General features: G+C 35.1%; 1 protein-coding gene across 3 annotated transcripts in view; it reads right to left on the reverse strand.

Annotated features, from left to right (window-relative positions):
• Window positions 1–1,367: 1,367 nt before the first annotated feature.
• The window catches only part of LOC116251200 (integrin-linked protein kinase 1-like), a 34,119-nt gene continuing 17,035 nt past the window's right edge, over window positions 1,368–18,451 (reverse strand). The window contains exons 9-12 of one of the 3 annotated variants that reach the window (XM_031625320.2): window positions 10,396–10,481; window positions 9,806–9,930; window positions 2,445–2,576; window positions 1,368–1,661 (exon numbers count right to left, since the gene is read on the reverse strand). In XM_031625320.2, coding sequence (XP_031481180.1) covers window positions 1,655–1,661; window positions 2,445–2,576; window positions 9,806–9,930; window positions 10,396–10,481 — 350 coding nt within the window. In that variant the 3' untranslated portion in view covers window positions 1,368–1,654. Of the gene's footprint in view, window positions 1,662–2,404; window positions 2,577–9,805; window positions 9,931–10,395; window positions 10,482–18,451 lie in introns of those variants that run through there. The other 2 variants (XM_031625318.2, XM_031625321.2) reach the window with 2 other exon arrangements.

Raw genomic sequence — 18,451 nt, forward strand, 5'->3', positions numbered from 1 at the left:
TTATATTACTTTATAATGATACCCTTAATATTTAATTCTAAAGGTGTACAAGAAACACAATGAATAGTGACAACTCACTGTCCAACGGTGGCGATGGTGACTCCAGCGATGGTCAGTATGGTCTGAACAGGGAAGATAAACATGCAAGTCTCGAGCAGTGGTAGGAAGGAAGAGAGAGACAAACTCGATACCCGTCGATGTATTGACCAGCAGCGAGGAGGAAGAGAAAGAGCCATGCAACATCAAGAGTATACATGGTAGAAATGATAGTCTTTTCTTTTCCCTCTCAATCCCTCTAATTTTAAAGGGATTGAATTTACATTAGAGCATCCTTTCCATTTCTTTCCTTTCTTTTCACTTCCTTTGCAACCAAACACATTTTTTATTTTCCTTTCTTTTCCCTTCTTTTTAGTTAATCAATCAAACAAATGATTGATTGTTCAATCCCTTTCATTTCCTTTCATCCAAACAGGGTGTAAGATGACGATCAAGTCCCCGATAATTAAGTTGGTCTCAAGAACTGGTATAATTTGCACAGGAGACGGCTACCAATTCCAATTGCCGGTGAAATCATGTTTACAATACTCGGGCTGTTTTCATCAACTGCAACATCAACTTTACATGTTTTCTTATGCCTCATACCTACACAAGTAGGTAAGGCCACTTAAATAGAATGGGCTGCTCAGGAGGAGATGGAGGCATTATAAGTTGGGGTAAATACAAATGGCCTATAAATAAGATCATCCAATTGATGATGAGCTGTGCCGTACGATGGTACGAGATGCTGCTTGGTGTATCGGGTGCACGACAAATAATCTTTGCTCAAGCCAAAGAAAGTCCAGAAAGGTGTTAGACTCTGGTGGGGAATACTAGCGGAAGATGGGACAAAACTACACTCAAGTTCTTGCATCATGGTTCCCTTGGCAGGCAGTCATTTTCAATATCTGAATGCACCGACAAGGCTTCCTGCAGCATTTTTCTTTAAAAGAACTTGGCTTGCTGAACAAATTCCTTTAATGGACCATTTCCAACTGATGGTCCCTAGAAAGACAATGCAGGGTCAAAACAACATCAATGGAATTAATAGAGTTGTAGAGCAGATTGACAAGGCAAAAACAATGTAATAAAAAATTCAAGGATTTTAGTCCACATAGTGAATAACAAGCCTGAAGGCCTTGAAACATGGTGTACAGTTAAACTGCAGGAGAAGTCGCATTCTGCCTGCAGCAACAGCAAAATCAAGAAAATAAACTGATTACGATGTACCTAACATACGGCTCCAATTTCATGAAAGCCAAGGATTACTGAAGATTAGAAAAAGAAAAAGGATCAGGCGGAAGTAGATCAACGTTTAAGGTGGCTAAAGATTACAATAAACCGTAGCCAATGACATAATGTTGCAGGAATTGAAATCCATATAAACTGCATACAAGTGAAATTATGGTGTATTCACAGTGATTAGACACAAATCGATAGAGAAGCTCTGAGGATTTTATTGTCTATAAAAAATTTATTTCACAAGCTCATAAGTGAAACAAGCATGCAACTTAAGAATCGTTTTGAACAGACGCAAATGATAAAGATAACTTTAAGCTACACCAGATCACTTGGATAAATTCACCATATTTACTGGGGAAGTGACTCTGCGATCAAATCATTTCCTGCATCAAAAACAAAAAAACAATGGTCAATTTGTTAACCAAATTTCAGAAATGTAGATCAAACCATTGGAAGATAGCCCACACAAGGAATGGAGATGAACATTGATAGTCATGATATTTTAATAATTAATTGAATTTTTACAAAAACATTGTAAGAAAAATTCAAATTTGTAGAAAATTGATAAGTTTTCTATTACTTCTCTAGATTTTTTAACTTACTGACTTCCCCACATTTTCCTGCAAAAAACAATTTTTCAGTTTAATACCCAAGAAAAGCCTTGCAATAAAGAACCTGATAATTATATTTGTGATGTATGCATGTGCCATAAATGTTTGTTATTACTTGTTAGTCTGTGCTAGATATATATATATTTGTGTACCTACACACGCGTAGACATACATGCACACCTATATATCTGCAATATACATACATAAACACATGAAGCACAATGTGTTTCCGTGTATATACAGATGATACACTAAATATAAGCAAGTTTCTTCAATTGTTTTTATTTTCTTTCTAATACTTACGCAGCAGAACCAAGAGGTCCAAGACCTGACATGTCAAATCCCTACCAAGAAAGTACATGTGTTTTGTATATGTATATATGCTGTACAAGAGTATGAAAAGAGACAGGGAATTCTTCATGTAATTTGGAAATTACGATTGCTTTCTGATTCAGAAAAGCTTTATTAGTTTACTAATGCAAATTTTGTTACATAATGCACAAATCAGGAATACAGCATCATTATCAAAATTAGTCCGAATACAAGGTTACATACCAAGGCAACTTAAATGTTTCTTTCCACCAACCCTGCTTGGCGCAGTATGCACATATCTTATCAAGTCGAACTATAATTTCAGAAAATGTTGGTCTAGCCAAAGGCTTAGGATCCCAACACTCCTCAATTAGCCTGTACAAAAGAAACAAATCGCATAATTGTTAACATCAAGCCAGATCTAGTTGACTGATATGTGGAGATACTTGCCAACATGAAAGACCAATAATAAAGAATGCACTTCAGCATTGCTAACGAAATTGATGATGGATTTAGTTGGCAGAACCAAGAAGATAATCACAAGCACAATTTTTATGGCTTTGGTAATTCAATTTTACAAGCTCCTCATCCTCAAAGACAAAAGGTATTACTCAGAAGCATAAAAGGATACTTGTGTCAAATTTCACTTGACATCATAAAGACACTATTGCAAGCATTCACAAATATCTTTCTCAGGTTTTTCTCGGGAATATGAAAAAATTAGAAAAATGTAAAAAAATAATAGAAACTTTATGAATTTTCTGCTGACTCGATTGCTGCATTGACAACAAGGTGTTGGGCCTTGGTGCCTTCTGTGAGCTGTTGTATCAGCAAAGCTATGGAGCTTTGATGTATTGTTTCTCACATTACTGAGTTGATTTTCGTTGTAAAGTATAGATTTGTATATTTGTATCCACCCTTCTGTTTTGAAGATTGGGTTGTTGTGCCTTGTTGAAAGAGCTTGAGAAGATCCTGATTTCCTAACACATTATCACCAAGACTATCATAATGTTTAGATGACAATTCAAATACAAATAAGAAAATTAATTTACATTAACATAATGAGGTTTACATCTGTCATAGTCACTTTCATTTTCATATGTTTAGACTATTATATATTATTTAAAGCTTTGAAAGAAATCAATTAATTAGATAGATGGGTATAAGAGCTAATTCAAACCAAAATTGTTTTAAAGATAGTTTTACACACAAGTATAGTTTTAGTAGTTTCAATTATATGTCTATATTTGCTTTACCACCTAACCTAAAGTCTTAAATCACGTCCCAAACTGATCTGTTCTAAACAATACAAAACATCTACATTCTCAAAATCAGATTGAACATAAATCAAACATATACTGGCCGAAGCAATACCTTTTATGCGCAAAAACCGCTAGTGAAATCAATTTATCACCTATAAATATTTTCTATAAAAGTTTATCTACAAAATCAATACATAATAGGTTAACTCCTACACATACAATTTAACATTAAAAAATGAACAATCAAAACTGAAAAACCAAATAATAATATCAACAAATCAGATGTTTCTGAATAGAATAAGAAGAAATAACCATAAAAAAGCAGTTGAAGTACAATTATTTTCTTAATACAAGTTAGGTTTCAACAAAATTCAAACGTTCTCATTGTTGCCGTCCTCATCAAAAGTAGACAAATGATATTCATTTGAATCATCATAAAGGGGAAAATTCATCTCCTTCTTTTGTTTTATCACTCTCATTTTTTATCTCCTACTATTCTTTTACATTCATTTAGAAACATGCAAAAATTAATATATTCAGTAAACAATCAACAAAATTTTACTTACCTTTATTTTTAAAATTACAAATCTTTTACATACATTTTATCATCTTGCACCCTTATAGAAGATGATTCCTTCTCATGCTTCTTCATCAACCCAAGTAAATCTTCAAGTGGAACAATATTGACATCATGTATATTGAATACTAACTCTAGCCAAAAATCATCTAAAGAAGAAAGATGTAAGACAAGTTCTTTTTATATTATTCATTCATCATCTGAATCAGTAATGTTAATATACAAAGGATCCTCAACCATCATTTTTCTTATGTCTTTTATTCAACTTCATATTATACATAACAAAAACTAAAGAATTGAGTTTTATTTGCTCAAAGCAATTTCTCATTTTGGTAAGAACCTATCAAATAATTGTGTAAGTTGTAAATAGTAAACATCTACAATTAAGAAAAAAGTATAAACATTAAACATATAATAATTACTAAAAGAAATATACTCCAATTATATCTTCATCCTGATGCACTTCATTTAAGGTTGAGACTTCTCATTAAAAAGTTCATCACTTCTTTGGTCTCAATAATAAATGTATTCCACTTATCAATTGGCCAAAAAAAGTGAAAAAGAAATATAATTTAGAGAGCTCATTTGATTCAAGCGTAAAAATAAATAAAAAAGCTAAAGACAAATTTGAAATATTCTAAGTTGTTGTCCCTTGTGGTTCAAATTGCTTCAGGTTTCTAAAAGTAGCCAACTACATTTTCATATGCATCTAAAATGTTGCATCGCTCTTCTATATTGGGCACCATTCATTCCAAGCAATCTAGAAATACAACATTTATTTTCTTATCTTTGTTAATATCATCATCATAAAAAAAAGTGTGAAGGTAGCCTGTAAAATGTAGACAACGACATATTTGATCGTCCCACCTATTCTCAATGATTTCTCAAATTTTTTCAAACTTTTTTGCATTATTGTCTATGCTGAAAGCAATTTTTTATTTTGTCTTTCACATGTGATAATATAAAAACCTCATAGTTGGATCTCCATTTCAATCAGTTACTCTCAAAGCCTTCAGTAGAGGTAATGTGCCTTTAAGCATATAAGAAATTGCTTTCCAACAACTGCAGTCCTTAATAGTAATCTATGTTATCTCTTTACCATTTGCATTTTTGTGATAATGATCACTCTTTTGGATCTCTAGAAACATAATCATATTTTCTACTACTCTTTCATTTGCTTTGATAATTTGTAGGGTAAGATAAAAAGGTTGTAATCCAGTAATAGTAGATCATAAAAGTTTATTATCTGTAACTTTTCTCATCAAACTCAACACCCATGCATGTCCATATATAAGTATAGTTATCATCTTCTCTTTGTCTATTATGTGCTTATGCACACATAGCTTGCTGATGTCTTCAAGTATCAAGTTTAAACAATGTATTGTACAAGCTATCCAAAAATGTTGAAGACCAAGTCTTGTAAACTTAATGGCATGAAAAATACATCTGAAAATTTAATAAAGTTATTCATAGAAGTAAATAAAGAAGTTAGTGACCAAAATGTAGTTCAAATAATTACAAATAATGTTATAAACTATAAAACTACGATAAAGTTAAAAGAAAATTAAAGGTCTTCAACATATTTTTAGACATCTTGTGCAATAACATTATCTAGATTTGATACTTGAAGACATCTACAAGATACATGTAAACAAGCAAACAATAGACAAAACCAAGATGATAACTGCATTTATATATGGACATGCACTGGTATTGAGTTTGATGAGAAAATTTACAAAAAATAAAGAACTTCAATGACCTGCCGTTACTCAATTTGCAACTTCTTATCTTACTCTACAAATTACAAAGTATTAAAGCGAACAAAAAACAATGAGAAATGTGTTTGTCTCAACAGTTCTAAAAGAATGATTATTATCATAAAAATACAAACAGCAAAAAGGTAGCACAGATTGATACTGAAGACACAAATTTTGGAAAGTTGTTTCATATATGCATAAAAGTTACATTACCTCTATTAAAGGTATTGCGAGTAGCTTATTCAAATGAGAACCCAACTACATAGTTTTTATATCATCACATGAGAAAAGCAAAAGAAGAAATTGCCTTCAACGTAGACAATGATATAAAAAAGTATGAGAAAAATTAGGAAATCATTGTAACATGTGGGACAATAAAATGCATCATTGTTTGCAACTTCATATCATGTAGGGTACTTTCGAACTCACACTTTTTTATGCTGATGATAATAACAATGATAAGAAAGTGAAAGCTGGGCTTCTAGAATGCATATAAAGAAATGCGCCCAATGGAGAAGAATGATCCAATATTTGGTTGAGGGCCCTTTGTATATTGAGAATATCGATTCAAATGATGAATGGATCGTAGTATTCGTTTATATTCTTTCTTAAATGTATATGTTTATTATTTACAACATGCACAATTAATTAATAGGTGCATACAAAATAAAATATCGTCTTAAGCAAAAGAAACTCAATGTTTTAGTTTTTGTAATGTATAACATAAAGTCAAACAAAAGACATAAAAGAAGGAAGTTGGTTGAGGGCCCTTTCTATATTGAGAATATCGATTCAAATGATGAATGGATCGTAGAAAAAAAAATCATATTTTACCTCCTCCTTTGGATGACTATTAGTTGGACTTGACATTCAATATAATTGATGTCAATATTGCTCTAATCGAAGATTTACTTGAATCTACGAATAAGCGTAAGAAGGATTCATCTTCCATAAGGGTGCACAATGACAAAGGTATGTAAAAGACTTGTAATTTTTTAAATAAAGGTAAATAAATTCTGTTGATTGGTTACTAAATACATTAATTTTATTGACATTTCTAAATGAAGGTAAAATCAAAGTAGGAGATAAAAAAATGAGAGCGCAGATGATGAAGAAATAAAAGAAGAAGATGAATTTAATGCATATATAAATTATTCAAATGAAGATCCTTTGTTCACACCTGACGAGGACAACAATAAAGAAAATTGAAAACATTTGAATTTTGTTAAAAGTTTAAAATATATTTGTATTAAGGAGATCATTATACTTGAATTACTTTTTTATGGTTAGCTCTCCTTATTTTATTGTCTATGGATGATTGAGAAACATTCGAGTTGTCTTGGATTTCTAGTTTCATTATGTATTTGTGAATGTTATATTATATATTATGCATGATTTGGTCTATTTTATATTGATTTTGCAGAGAAATGATATGTAGAAGATATTTTTAGGGGATAAATTGATCACTAGAGGTTTTTTTTACACATAGAAGGTATTTCTTTGGCCCTATCTGTTTGAGTTATGTTCAACTTGATTTTGTGAATGTGCATTTTGAACTACGCATAAAAGGTATTGTTTAAAACATGCTGATTTAGGGATTACCCCACAAAAATTTCTTTTTCTTTTTCACGTAGAAAGTATTATTAAGACAGGTTGGTTTGGCGATTACCCACAACTTTTGCTTTACTTACATGTTCTTTTGCTTTTTTTTTTCACTTTTCTCATTATTTTTGTGGATATATATACTTGACATTTTCTCTCTTGAAACTTATGCTTTCTTACACTTTGTTTGGCTTTTCCTTGCTTCACAAGCTTGCTAGGTTTACTTCGTCTCATCATATTAACAACATTGTTCCCACGAAACCCTTCTTGCCAAATGTCTCTCTCTCTCTCTTTTGCTGGCGAAATGCTTCGCCTCTCTCATTGCTCATCCATTGGAGATGATTTCCTTTGTTGTCACCAAAATAGTCTCTCTCACTAGTTCTAAACAGTGTTGTATGTATCGTACGATACGGGGCCGTATTGTTTTAGATTTACGAAACGATACACCACCTCTATCGCAAACAGGTGGTGTATAGTATGTGTATTGCATGTATCATGCGATACACAGCCTGTATCATACGATACAGGGTGATACACTTCATATCGCACAATACATGTCTATTTTGAAAAACATGGGGTTACAACCACTTTTTTCAAACTCATTTTTAAAACTTGCCTCCCTCTTCATTTCTAAACATATATAATAGTTGAAGAAAGGGAAGATTGTGACAATTTTCAAAAGGAATAATCAGTTTCACCATGAAATCATCAATTTGAAGGCAGATTTATGCATGGATGATTGATTCTTGTTTAGATAAAGAGGGTTTATATCTTCTACGAAAGATGAAAATGAGAATGAGATTATAAAGATTATGAATGAAGCTGTTTTCATTTGTTATTTTCATTAACATTGAACAATGTTGTCTTGTGATGTGATGTATATTGTATGTAAAACCTGGTTTTTGATGTGGTTATGGATCTTATGACTTACTTATGAGTTATTATGTAGATCATCTTATAGATTATGTTTCTTGATGTCTTAGTTCATGTTGTGTTGTTATATGATATTAAGACCACTTATTATTTATTAATGTTTGTGAAGTAACTTCATACCTATAATAAGCCTGCCATTTTATGTATATCATGATTTTTCATTAAAAAAACATAATTTTTATTTTTCTTGATTTGTCTGATTTTTCTCCATTTTTTCTATTTTTTTGAATAAAAAATAAATTTACGATACACATACGACACATTACGATACTTTATGATACGGTATATCTATTGGCCTGACCGGTACGGCTTACAATATGCCTTTTACAACATTGGTTCTAAGTATTTCTAAATTTCCATTAAAATTGTTTTTTTATTAACATATGATAATTTTTAAAAAATACGGAACCTTCAAGTTTATGCTCCGAAGTATATCTAACAATATTTGGTATACTTATCTATAAATATTACATAATTAGCAAAGCCACCTTTTGATAGAACAAGTGCTAGCTATGTTACACAGGTGTTGGATGCAGGTGCAGCAAGGAGATATACCCACTTGGGAGTATGTTCGCAACAATGAAACTGAAATGACGGGCTATTTATATATATAATTGTCAACAAACAATGAAACTAGCAATAATATTGTTCACAAACAAGAAACGTAGCATTTACAATTTATGAAATATAAATTATGATTTATGCCTTAATTAATGATCTAATAAAAAAACCATTTGTTTCTTGTTGCACCCAAGCGACATCTAAGCCGCAGCCATACCTATACCCGAGTTGCAACAACTAAGGTGTGGCCACCTTTTTGAAGAACCTGTGTGGTAGTCATCAGACCACCAATACCTATTGTAGATGAGATAAAAGCCAAAGACAATATAACTCACGTACTCTTAAAAATAGGGTTAAGCCAAGCCCTAACTTCAATTCATAAAGCATGATTTCTACCGGTTAACAACAGCCTTATACACACAGCCTTATATGCCAAAAACAGGGACCCATGGGTTTCTCAGACAAGTGACCGAACTCCTTATTCTATACTGTTTAAGTACTTATATTTTCTAGCTGTTGGAGGTAGCCCTATTCAAGGTCAAACACTAAACTTGACCTAATGGCAAAGCAGAAAAAAAAAAGACCAAAAGATGCACAAGAAAAAAAAATACAAGACTTTAGAGTATATATATGTGTGTGTGTGTGTGTGTGTGTGTGTGTGTGTGTGTCAGTGCATGTATGCTTGTATGTGTGCATATATGTATGTATATACATACGTAAGTATGTATGTATATAATCTGTTACAAGTAGATACATATAATTTGACAACAGAAGTCAAGTCTCATTTCTATTTCCTCCATTCAGTGCCTATTCTTGCAACTGTTTCTATTCCTGAAGTTCATCACGTGATTTTATATTTTATTTCCTCATTTTGAGATGTTACTTCTGAGGAACTAGGAGATAAGATCTTACTCTCTGAGATCTGCTGGAAGGTTCTTTGACTTCACTTTGAAAGCGGGCCGCTTTCCTTCTAAAGCAATCATTTTTAGAGCTTCTTCTGAAGACTTCGGGTGAAATGCAGGCACTCCTTCCAACATCTAAACAGCCAAATTAAAATAAAATCAAATTCAGTCAATGATCGACAAGGAAAGATCATACCGCTGACTAGAGCCAATATCATTTCAGAAGGTACCCGGAAGGACTGGGAAGAATTTCTTGACTCATCTTACAATTCAAACATTGCAACTTATTAATATTGAAGGCTATGTAACACAAATGTCACAGAAACTAAGGTCAAGAAATCTGATTACCTGATCACAACAAGAATGGAAAAGAAGAAATGAACATCTGAGTCTATTGATTCCTGAATACATCTTACAGGTGACTTTTTGCATAATATTTGCAGACCTTAGGAAAAGAACACCTATGATATGAACTTCATCCATGAACTTTTCTCCTATTTATTGGCCTCTATCAAAATGTAATGGGCCTGTTTGTTCCCACTGAAAATTTCTCTTTAACCATAAAAATAAAATTCTTAAAAAAGATACTCATAAACAAACCTCATAGAGAATGAGACCAAATGAGAATGCATCAGCACTTCTATCAAAAATTTCGCCTTTGTATACTTCCGGTGCTACATAGAGACCTACGACAGGCAGAGAAAGCCCGTTGTATATATTGACAAATAAGTAAAAGCATATTATTGTCTAAACAGAACCGAATCTTGAGATGAACACAACATGAAAAATCATTAAACGCCACATTGGTCTGCTGTTCTTTCACAGAACAGGCTGCCAAAATTCATGCAGGCTTTATGGGGAAAGTTTCAGCCAAAAAAGTATCTACTATATTTTTGGAATATGTTTCACCAGGAAAACGCCAGAAGAAGGAAGCACATTCACATAGTGCACCAGTAAGGTAACTAAAGGAATATCATAATAACATACGCCAAAAGATTGAAAAATCAGCAGAGGTAGTTTTAATTTTAAGGTTCTGATAAACAAGTCATAAATCTTGATGACAATATTATGCTTTATTGACAAAATGCTTCGAACTGTAATATCTGAATTCTGGAACATCTCAGATTTCAATAGGTTGCCAGAAAATAAATATCATGAATCTATCAAAATAATTTCTCTTTTTCTATTTTATACGCATTTTTTTGTATCATAAGACACATATTGTAAGTATAAGTGAGACCAATACAGTACACCCTTTGAACTACCTTCAGCAGTGTAATGGTGTAGCTATCTTGTATTGGGTATCACATATGATACACCCACATATCTTACATCACATTGCAACACATATATCTTATTCTTATGTTACGCCTTAAAAGCACAAAAAGTCTCTTCTTTTGTCCAATCTTACATAAATCCCCCTTAAGCTGAAAGTCAAGTGTCATAAGGTATTTTACATGGTTTTCTGCACAGAACCCACTTTTACCCTTAAGGCTGACTTCATGTAAAACATAGGGCTTTCAAGTTTTTTGCAGACAGCTTATTCCTACCACCGAAACTAAACATTTGAAGTCCTTTTATGACTAATAAATGAATATATCATGTTCAATAAAGTTTTGTTTTTTTTAAGCATTCCAAGTACTTTAGGCTACCAAGTTTTAACTATTTCTTTGATAATATGTGTTAAACAAGAAAAGTTTTATGTTTTAGGAGGTTCTTTGTAATATTAAAGAGTTATAAGATCTCTTTAATATTTTTCTTATTTTCCATTGAGTTATTTTGTAAATCCCTTTTTACCCTAATCTCTTTTATAAGAGAGATGAGGGTTATCGTAAGGAAAGGTTCTCAAGGTTCAATCTCACGGCAGCTTCTCTCTCTCACTCTCTTCTTCTCCGCTGCAACATGGTATCAGAGCTACGGACGTGACTGGAGACTTGAAGCACACAGCCAGCGCGCGGACGTGACGCACACCATCGGCGATCCTCCGTCTCCTTTCAGGCTTGATCTCTTCTACTTCCTCCGTCTTCTTTCTCCTTCATCTCTCGCCTGTTCTAGTTGCTGTTTTCCAGCAACGGAACAGTGTGGAGGAGTCTATTCACGTTAGGACAGATGCGTGAATAGACTCCAGCCGTGGATTTTTCAGAAGTATATATAGTATTGCAGCTGTGTGGGAGTCTGCGCTGATTAATCGCCTATGGTTTGATATGTTATATGATCAACGCAGCCAAGTGGAGGACTGCTATCTATGACGTCTATGGCAAGTTTATGTTGATTGTTTTATTTGCTGTCATTATTCATGATCTGTGAAGGATAAACTGTGGTACAACAGCGTTAGATGCATAAATAGATAAGTCGTTGGTCAGCGCAAACAATACAAACAGTGGGGATTCGTTTTCAGTTGTGGGCTTGCTGGTAGCAGCGTTTTTCTGTCTTCAGATTGCAGTCTTCTTTGTTGTGGTATTGCTGTCAACAGTTGGACAGCAGGTTGATTGTTTCTGCGCATCTAACGTTGCCGTGTGGGACGTCGGTTCTTGTTGATCAGTTTCTTTCTCAATAGAAATATATATATATATATATATATATATATATATATATATATATATTCTCTCGCTATTGGTGGTTGATCTCTTGTGGACAGATTTATGATGGCTGAAAGTAATAAATCTGATTTTTCTCATGAAGTTAAAAGTGGAGGAAATCCATTTTCGTATGGTTCTACTGTAAAGTTAGATGGATCTAACTATGAGATTTGGTCTCGTGTGTTTATGATGTCTGTGATTGGACATCAAAAGGAGCATGTTATAGAAGAAAACGAACCTGTTGAAAAGAGTGGAAAATATAGTTCATGGAAGGGAGATAATAATATTGTCATGTCATGGATCATGAATAGTGTGCAACCCCAAATTGCATCAACTATTGCATACTACACCTCGGCTAAGCAAATGTGGGATTTCTTGAAACAGACTTACTCGAATGACAGGAATATTAGCAAAATATTGCAGGTAGAGGAGGAACTACTTAATCTGCAACAAGGTGACCAAAGTCTTGCTCAGTACTTCGCTTCCCTTAAGTCCATCTCTGAGCGACTTAAAGCATTACGTCCTCCATGTCCAACATGTTATAAGACCCATGGTGAACAGTCTATGGTTGCGAAATTCCTACAGGGTCTCTCCTCTGAATATGCAGTAGCAAAGGCTCAGATGCTGACTGGAGCAGAAATCCCTGATCTAGCTGAAGCCTACAACAGGCTTAGTCGTCTTGCTGTGACCCTCTCTTCACCTGCCAGTGATATCCATGCCTCTGCCTTAGCAGCTTCAGGAGGACGTGGACGCGGTTTATTCAGGGGAAGAGGCATGGGCCGTGGGTCAGGAGGAGGTCGGGGGAGATTTCAGTGCACTTATTGTGGGAAAATAGGTCATTTGGAAGACAGATGTTGGGATAAACATGGTCGTCCTACTGCAGCGCCATCCTTAGGCAGAAATGTTACATCAAAGCTAGGGAAGAACTCTTTACAGTCTTCTATTGGAGCGGCCCAAGCAGCGTCATCAGTAGTAGATGGGTCTTTATCTTCTTCTCAGTCTGAGACAATGACTGTGAGTATCAATAAGTCAGAGTATGAGGACTTTCTAGCACACAGATCTACTCAGCCATCGGCCTCCACAGTTATGACTGACAGCGCTATGTCTGTTGACACTATCTCACATGATACAGGTACTACTTGGATTATTGATTCTGGGGCATCGAGGCACTTTTGTAGTACGCCTTCTATGTTTACTGTGCTACACTCACTACCTCAGATACGTCATGTGAGACTTGCAGATGGTAGATTGTCACCCATTATGGGATATGGAGATATCAAGATCTCTCAATCTATGACTATTCCCAATGTGTTATATGCTCCTAAGTTTCCCACAAATTTGTTATCTGTCGGACAATTGGTTAATGATTTACATTGTCGTGTTACGTTTGACTCTGGTTTATGTTCATTTCAGGACTTGCCTACTGGGAAGACGATTGGTGGAGGCTATGAGAAAGGGGGCATCTACTTCCTGTCGGATCCCGTGGGTATTGCAGCATCATCGATCACATCGTTGTCCTCCTCGTTCCAGTGGCATCTCAGACTTGGTCATCCATCTGTCTCCAAGCTCCGTCATCTCCTTCCACATCTCTCCTTACCAGAGTCGTTCCAGTGTGAAGCTTGTCAACTTGGCAAACACACTCGTAGTAGTTATTCATCGAGTCTTAGTACGTCCAGTTGTGGACTATTTGATCTTCTTCATGTTGATGTGTGGGGTCCTAGCAGAGTTGCTAGTAGGTCAAGATTTCGTTATTTTCTTGTCATCGTAGATGATTATTCTCGAGTCACCTGGGTTTTCCTTTTGAAGGAAAGGTCTGAAGTCGTATGTACTCTCAAAAACCTTATTATTGAAATAAAGACCCAATTTGGTATTCTTGTTAAAAACATTCGCACTGATAATGCTCTTGAGTTTAAGGCATCTACCTTAATGAAGTTTTACTCAGATAATGGCATTTCTCCTCAGTTTACATGTCCCCATACTTCCCAGCAAAATGGAATAGTTGAGCGAAAACATCGTCAACTTTTAAATGTGGCTCGTTCCCTTATGCTTCATACTAATCTCCCTGCATATTTTTGGGGAGATGCTATTCTTACTGCTTGCTACTTAACCAATCGTTTACCATCATCCTCCATTGATAACCAGATCCCCATTAAACTTGTGCACCCACAAAGATCTTTGTTTCCAGTGGCTCCCAAAGTATTTGGTTGCACATGCTTTGTTCACATTCTTGGACCCACACGTGACAAATTGGGAGCCCAAGCCATTAAATGCATTTTCATTGGCTACTCCAGAAACCATAAAGGCTACAAATGCTTTGATCCCTTGACCCAAAAAGAGTATATCAGTGCGGATGTCACTTTCTTTGAGTCTCAACCTTATTATAGCCTCACTCCTATGTCTACTGAGATGCTACGGTCTCCAGACCCACTGCCTATTCCTCCTATTCCTTTGGAGTCGTTCCCTGTTGAATCTCCTTCGTCTGTTGTGTCCAAGTTTCGTGATCCACCGCTGGTCTACACACGTCGACAGGACCCTTCTCATAATCTTTTGCCAACCGTTTCTCAGGAGGTAAGTACATCTGAAGCGCATAGCCCTACTCATTCTGATCCTTGTCAAGACTTACCTATTGCTCTTCGCAAAGGCAGACGACAATGTACTTTACATCCTATATCTCATTTTGTGTCTACTGATGGGGTTAGTAAAAATATGCAACAATTCATTCATGCTTTGGCTGCTCATACAGTTCCTACGTGTCACCAGCAGGCCTTATTAGACACCCAATGGCGACGGGCTATGCCAGATGAGATGGATGCCTTAGTGCAGAGGGGCACTTGGGAACTTGTTGATCCTCCTCCTCGATGTGATATTGTTGGCTCAAAGTGGGTATTCACAGTTAAGTATAATTCTGATGGTTCTTTGGAACGATACAAAGCTCGATTGGTTGCTAAGGGCTACACGCAGACCTACGGTGTGGATTTCTTTGAGACCTTCTCTCCAGTTGCTCGGCTGGGAACCATTCGTCTTATTATTTCTGTGGCTGTCCACCATGACTGGCACATGTATCAACTGGATGTCAAAAACGCCTTTTTGTATGGTGATCTTGATGAGACTGTCTATATGCAACAACCACCGGGATTTGAACGACAGGGGGAGTGTGGAAAAGTGTGCAAGCTGAAGAAAGCTATTTATGGACTCAAACAGAGTCCTCGTGCGTGGTTTCACAAGTTTTCCGAGGTAGTCTCACAGTGTGGCTTTGTGAGATCTCCTCTTGATCATTCCTTGTTTATCAAGAAGGCTTCCCGAGGTATAACTGTTCTCGTGGTTTATGTTGATGATATTATCCTGACAGGTGATTCTGATCAAGAAATTTCTGATGCAAAGTTGTTTCTTCAAAAACACTTTGTGACGAAAGATCTAGGTCCTCTACGATACTTCTTGGGAATAGAAGTTGCTCGCAATGGTGAGGGTGTTGTTCTCTCTCAACGGAAATATGTTCTTGATTTATTGCAGGACACAGGGATGCTAGGAGCTAAACCGGCAAATTTACCTATGAATCCACGTATACATCTTCATGATGACCAAACAGAATTAGTGGATTCTAGATCTTACAGATCCCTTATTGGAAAACTTCTCTATGTTACCGTGACAAGACCAGACATTAGTTTTGCAGTGGGAAAACTAAGTCAATTTATGGAAAAACCAAGGAAAGTTCATTGGGATGCTGCTTTGATGGTGGTTAAATATCTGAAATCTTCTCCTGGCAAAGGCCTTTTGTTCACAAAAGGCAAGACTCTGGAAGTGGAAGCCTATAGTGATGCTGATTATGCTGGCTCAGTAGAGGACAGAAAATCTACCACAGGATTTTGTGTATTTGTGGGAGGAAACCTCATATCGTGGAGAAGCAAAAAACAAGGTGTGGTGTCAAGATCTAGTGCAGAATCCGAATACAGAGCTATGGCTCAAACAGCAGCAGAAATGACGTGGGCTAGATCCATGCTATCCAGCTTAAGTGTGTCAATCACACTTCCCATGAAGATGTATTGTGACAATCAAGCAGCCACACACATTGCAAACAATCCAGTTTTCCATGAAAGAACTAAACATATTGAGGTGGATTGCCATTACATTCGAGATCTCGTTCAAGCAGGAACCATTGCCACTGCTCATGTTCCTTCAGAAGATCAAGCTGCAGATATCTTCACCAAAGCTCTTCCTATTGGTGATTTCTCTAGATGTTGTGACAAGCTGAGCATGTTTAATATGTATGCTCCAGCTTGAGGGGGAGTGTTAAACAAGAAAAGTTTTATGTTTTAGGAGGTTCTTTGTAATATTAAAGAGTTATAAGATCTCTTTAATATTTTTCTTATTTTCCATTGAGTTATTTTGTAAATCCCTTTTTACCCTAATCTCTTTTATAAGAGAGATGAGGGTTATCGTAAGGAAAGGTTCTCAAGGTTCAATCTCACGGCAGCTTCTCTCTCTCACTCTCTTCTTCTCCGCTGCAACAATATGCATGCTATTCATAAGATATTTTTATCATGCAAGTCATAGTTATTTTGATCGCATTTAATGTTCCATGCAAGGTATTGCATATAAATTTGAGTAACATTTGATGATTTTTTCCAAATCATAGCATATAACGTTTATGCAAGTCATAGCCATTTATTTCATAGCACCAAATGTGTTATGTACCAAAGACAGATGTTGCATGGTTTTTCTGAGTAGGGCCTTTTTCATCTCCCTCCAAAGTTCTTTTATGATTTCAATTGTTGAAGGAGTAATTCATGTTCATTAAACTGTAACTTATTTTGCATTCTTTTAATCTTTGGGACTAATTCAAATCATCCCTTTTCAATTATTTCTATCGAAACATGCCTACCATTCATAGTTTCTACTCCATCTTCTACATAAATCATAGCAGTACAAATGACATCTAGTTTCACATGTAGCTAAATATCATTTTTCTCTTTTCATGCAATGTGTTTCTAATGTTTTTTTTTTTTGAAATTTTCTGATTTTTTGGATTTAAAGTTTTCACAAAACATAAGATTTTTGAATACATTACAATACATCTTGCTTTAGAATCAACAACGAAAGCAGTGAGAGGAGAATTTGAACTCTGACCACATGCCTGTTGAAGAATGAGCCAGCTTGCAGTACACATTTTATCATGTTGCTTTTTCATTTTCAAAAAAAAATCTATTGTATTTTAAGTATGTTCTTTATAATTAAGACATACTTTCACAAATGTTTTGTTAATATGTTTCTAAGACAAAAATAACAAAAATCTCATAAAATCTTAAAATTTCCTAATATTTTTAATATTTTTTAAAACATTCGAGTTCCAACCTTCTCAAGAAATTGCCAAAAATAATATTTGTGAATACACCAATGAAGCAGAGGTTTACCAGAAGCACACAGCGTTATAAACAAATAATATCAGTTTCTATTGATAAACAATATGGCTTCTACATCACATTATTTTCTTTTTATCATTGTTTACTTTGAACTTGAACTATGAGCAATGCCTTTAGGCCTCAAGATCAGGTAGTGGCTATACTCCAAGGCCCAATCCTCGAACCCTAAAACATAACTCTGTCTTTACTAATTAGGTCACTTTAACTTCCTTTAATAGTTATGGATATAATATATGAATCTGGGGTTCAATTCAGTTAAACAATGGATTTGTTCTTGGTGCAGCACTTCAACCTCTCACTAGGGTTCATCAATGGTTCAAAACCTTGTCTGGATGGTTGAATTTGATATTCAACTTTGACATACTGAAAATATTGAATTCAAGATTATGAATACAGTTTTAAGTTCTGCCTAGACAAAGGTAAACCATGACAAATTCAGAGCCAAGATAAGACAGGAAGAACCAAACCCAAGAAAAATATGTTTTTCTCTAACTCACACCGGTGCGCCAACTATGGTGGTACACCCACACCGGTGCGGGTGCGGCCCGACACAGCACCCAACTCAACACACGACAAAATATGATAAGTTTTTCATTTTTGTTTCCTTCTCCTATATTTCCCTCTTCTCTCTCTCCCCCCTTATTTTATTTAATAAAACTT

Source organism: Nymphaea colorata, chromosome 3 (assembly GCF_008831285.2).
Source record: "Nymphaea colorata isolate Beijing-Zhang1983 chromosome 3, ASM883128v2, whole genome shotgun sequence".
In the NCBI taxonomy this organism is placed as follows: Eukaryota; Viridiplantae; Streptophyta; class Magnoliopsida; order Nymphaeales; family Nymphaeaceae; genus Nymphaea; species Nymphaea colorata.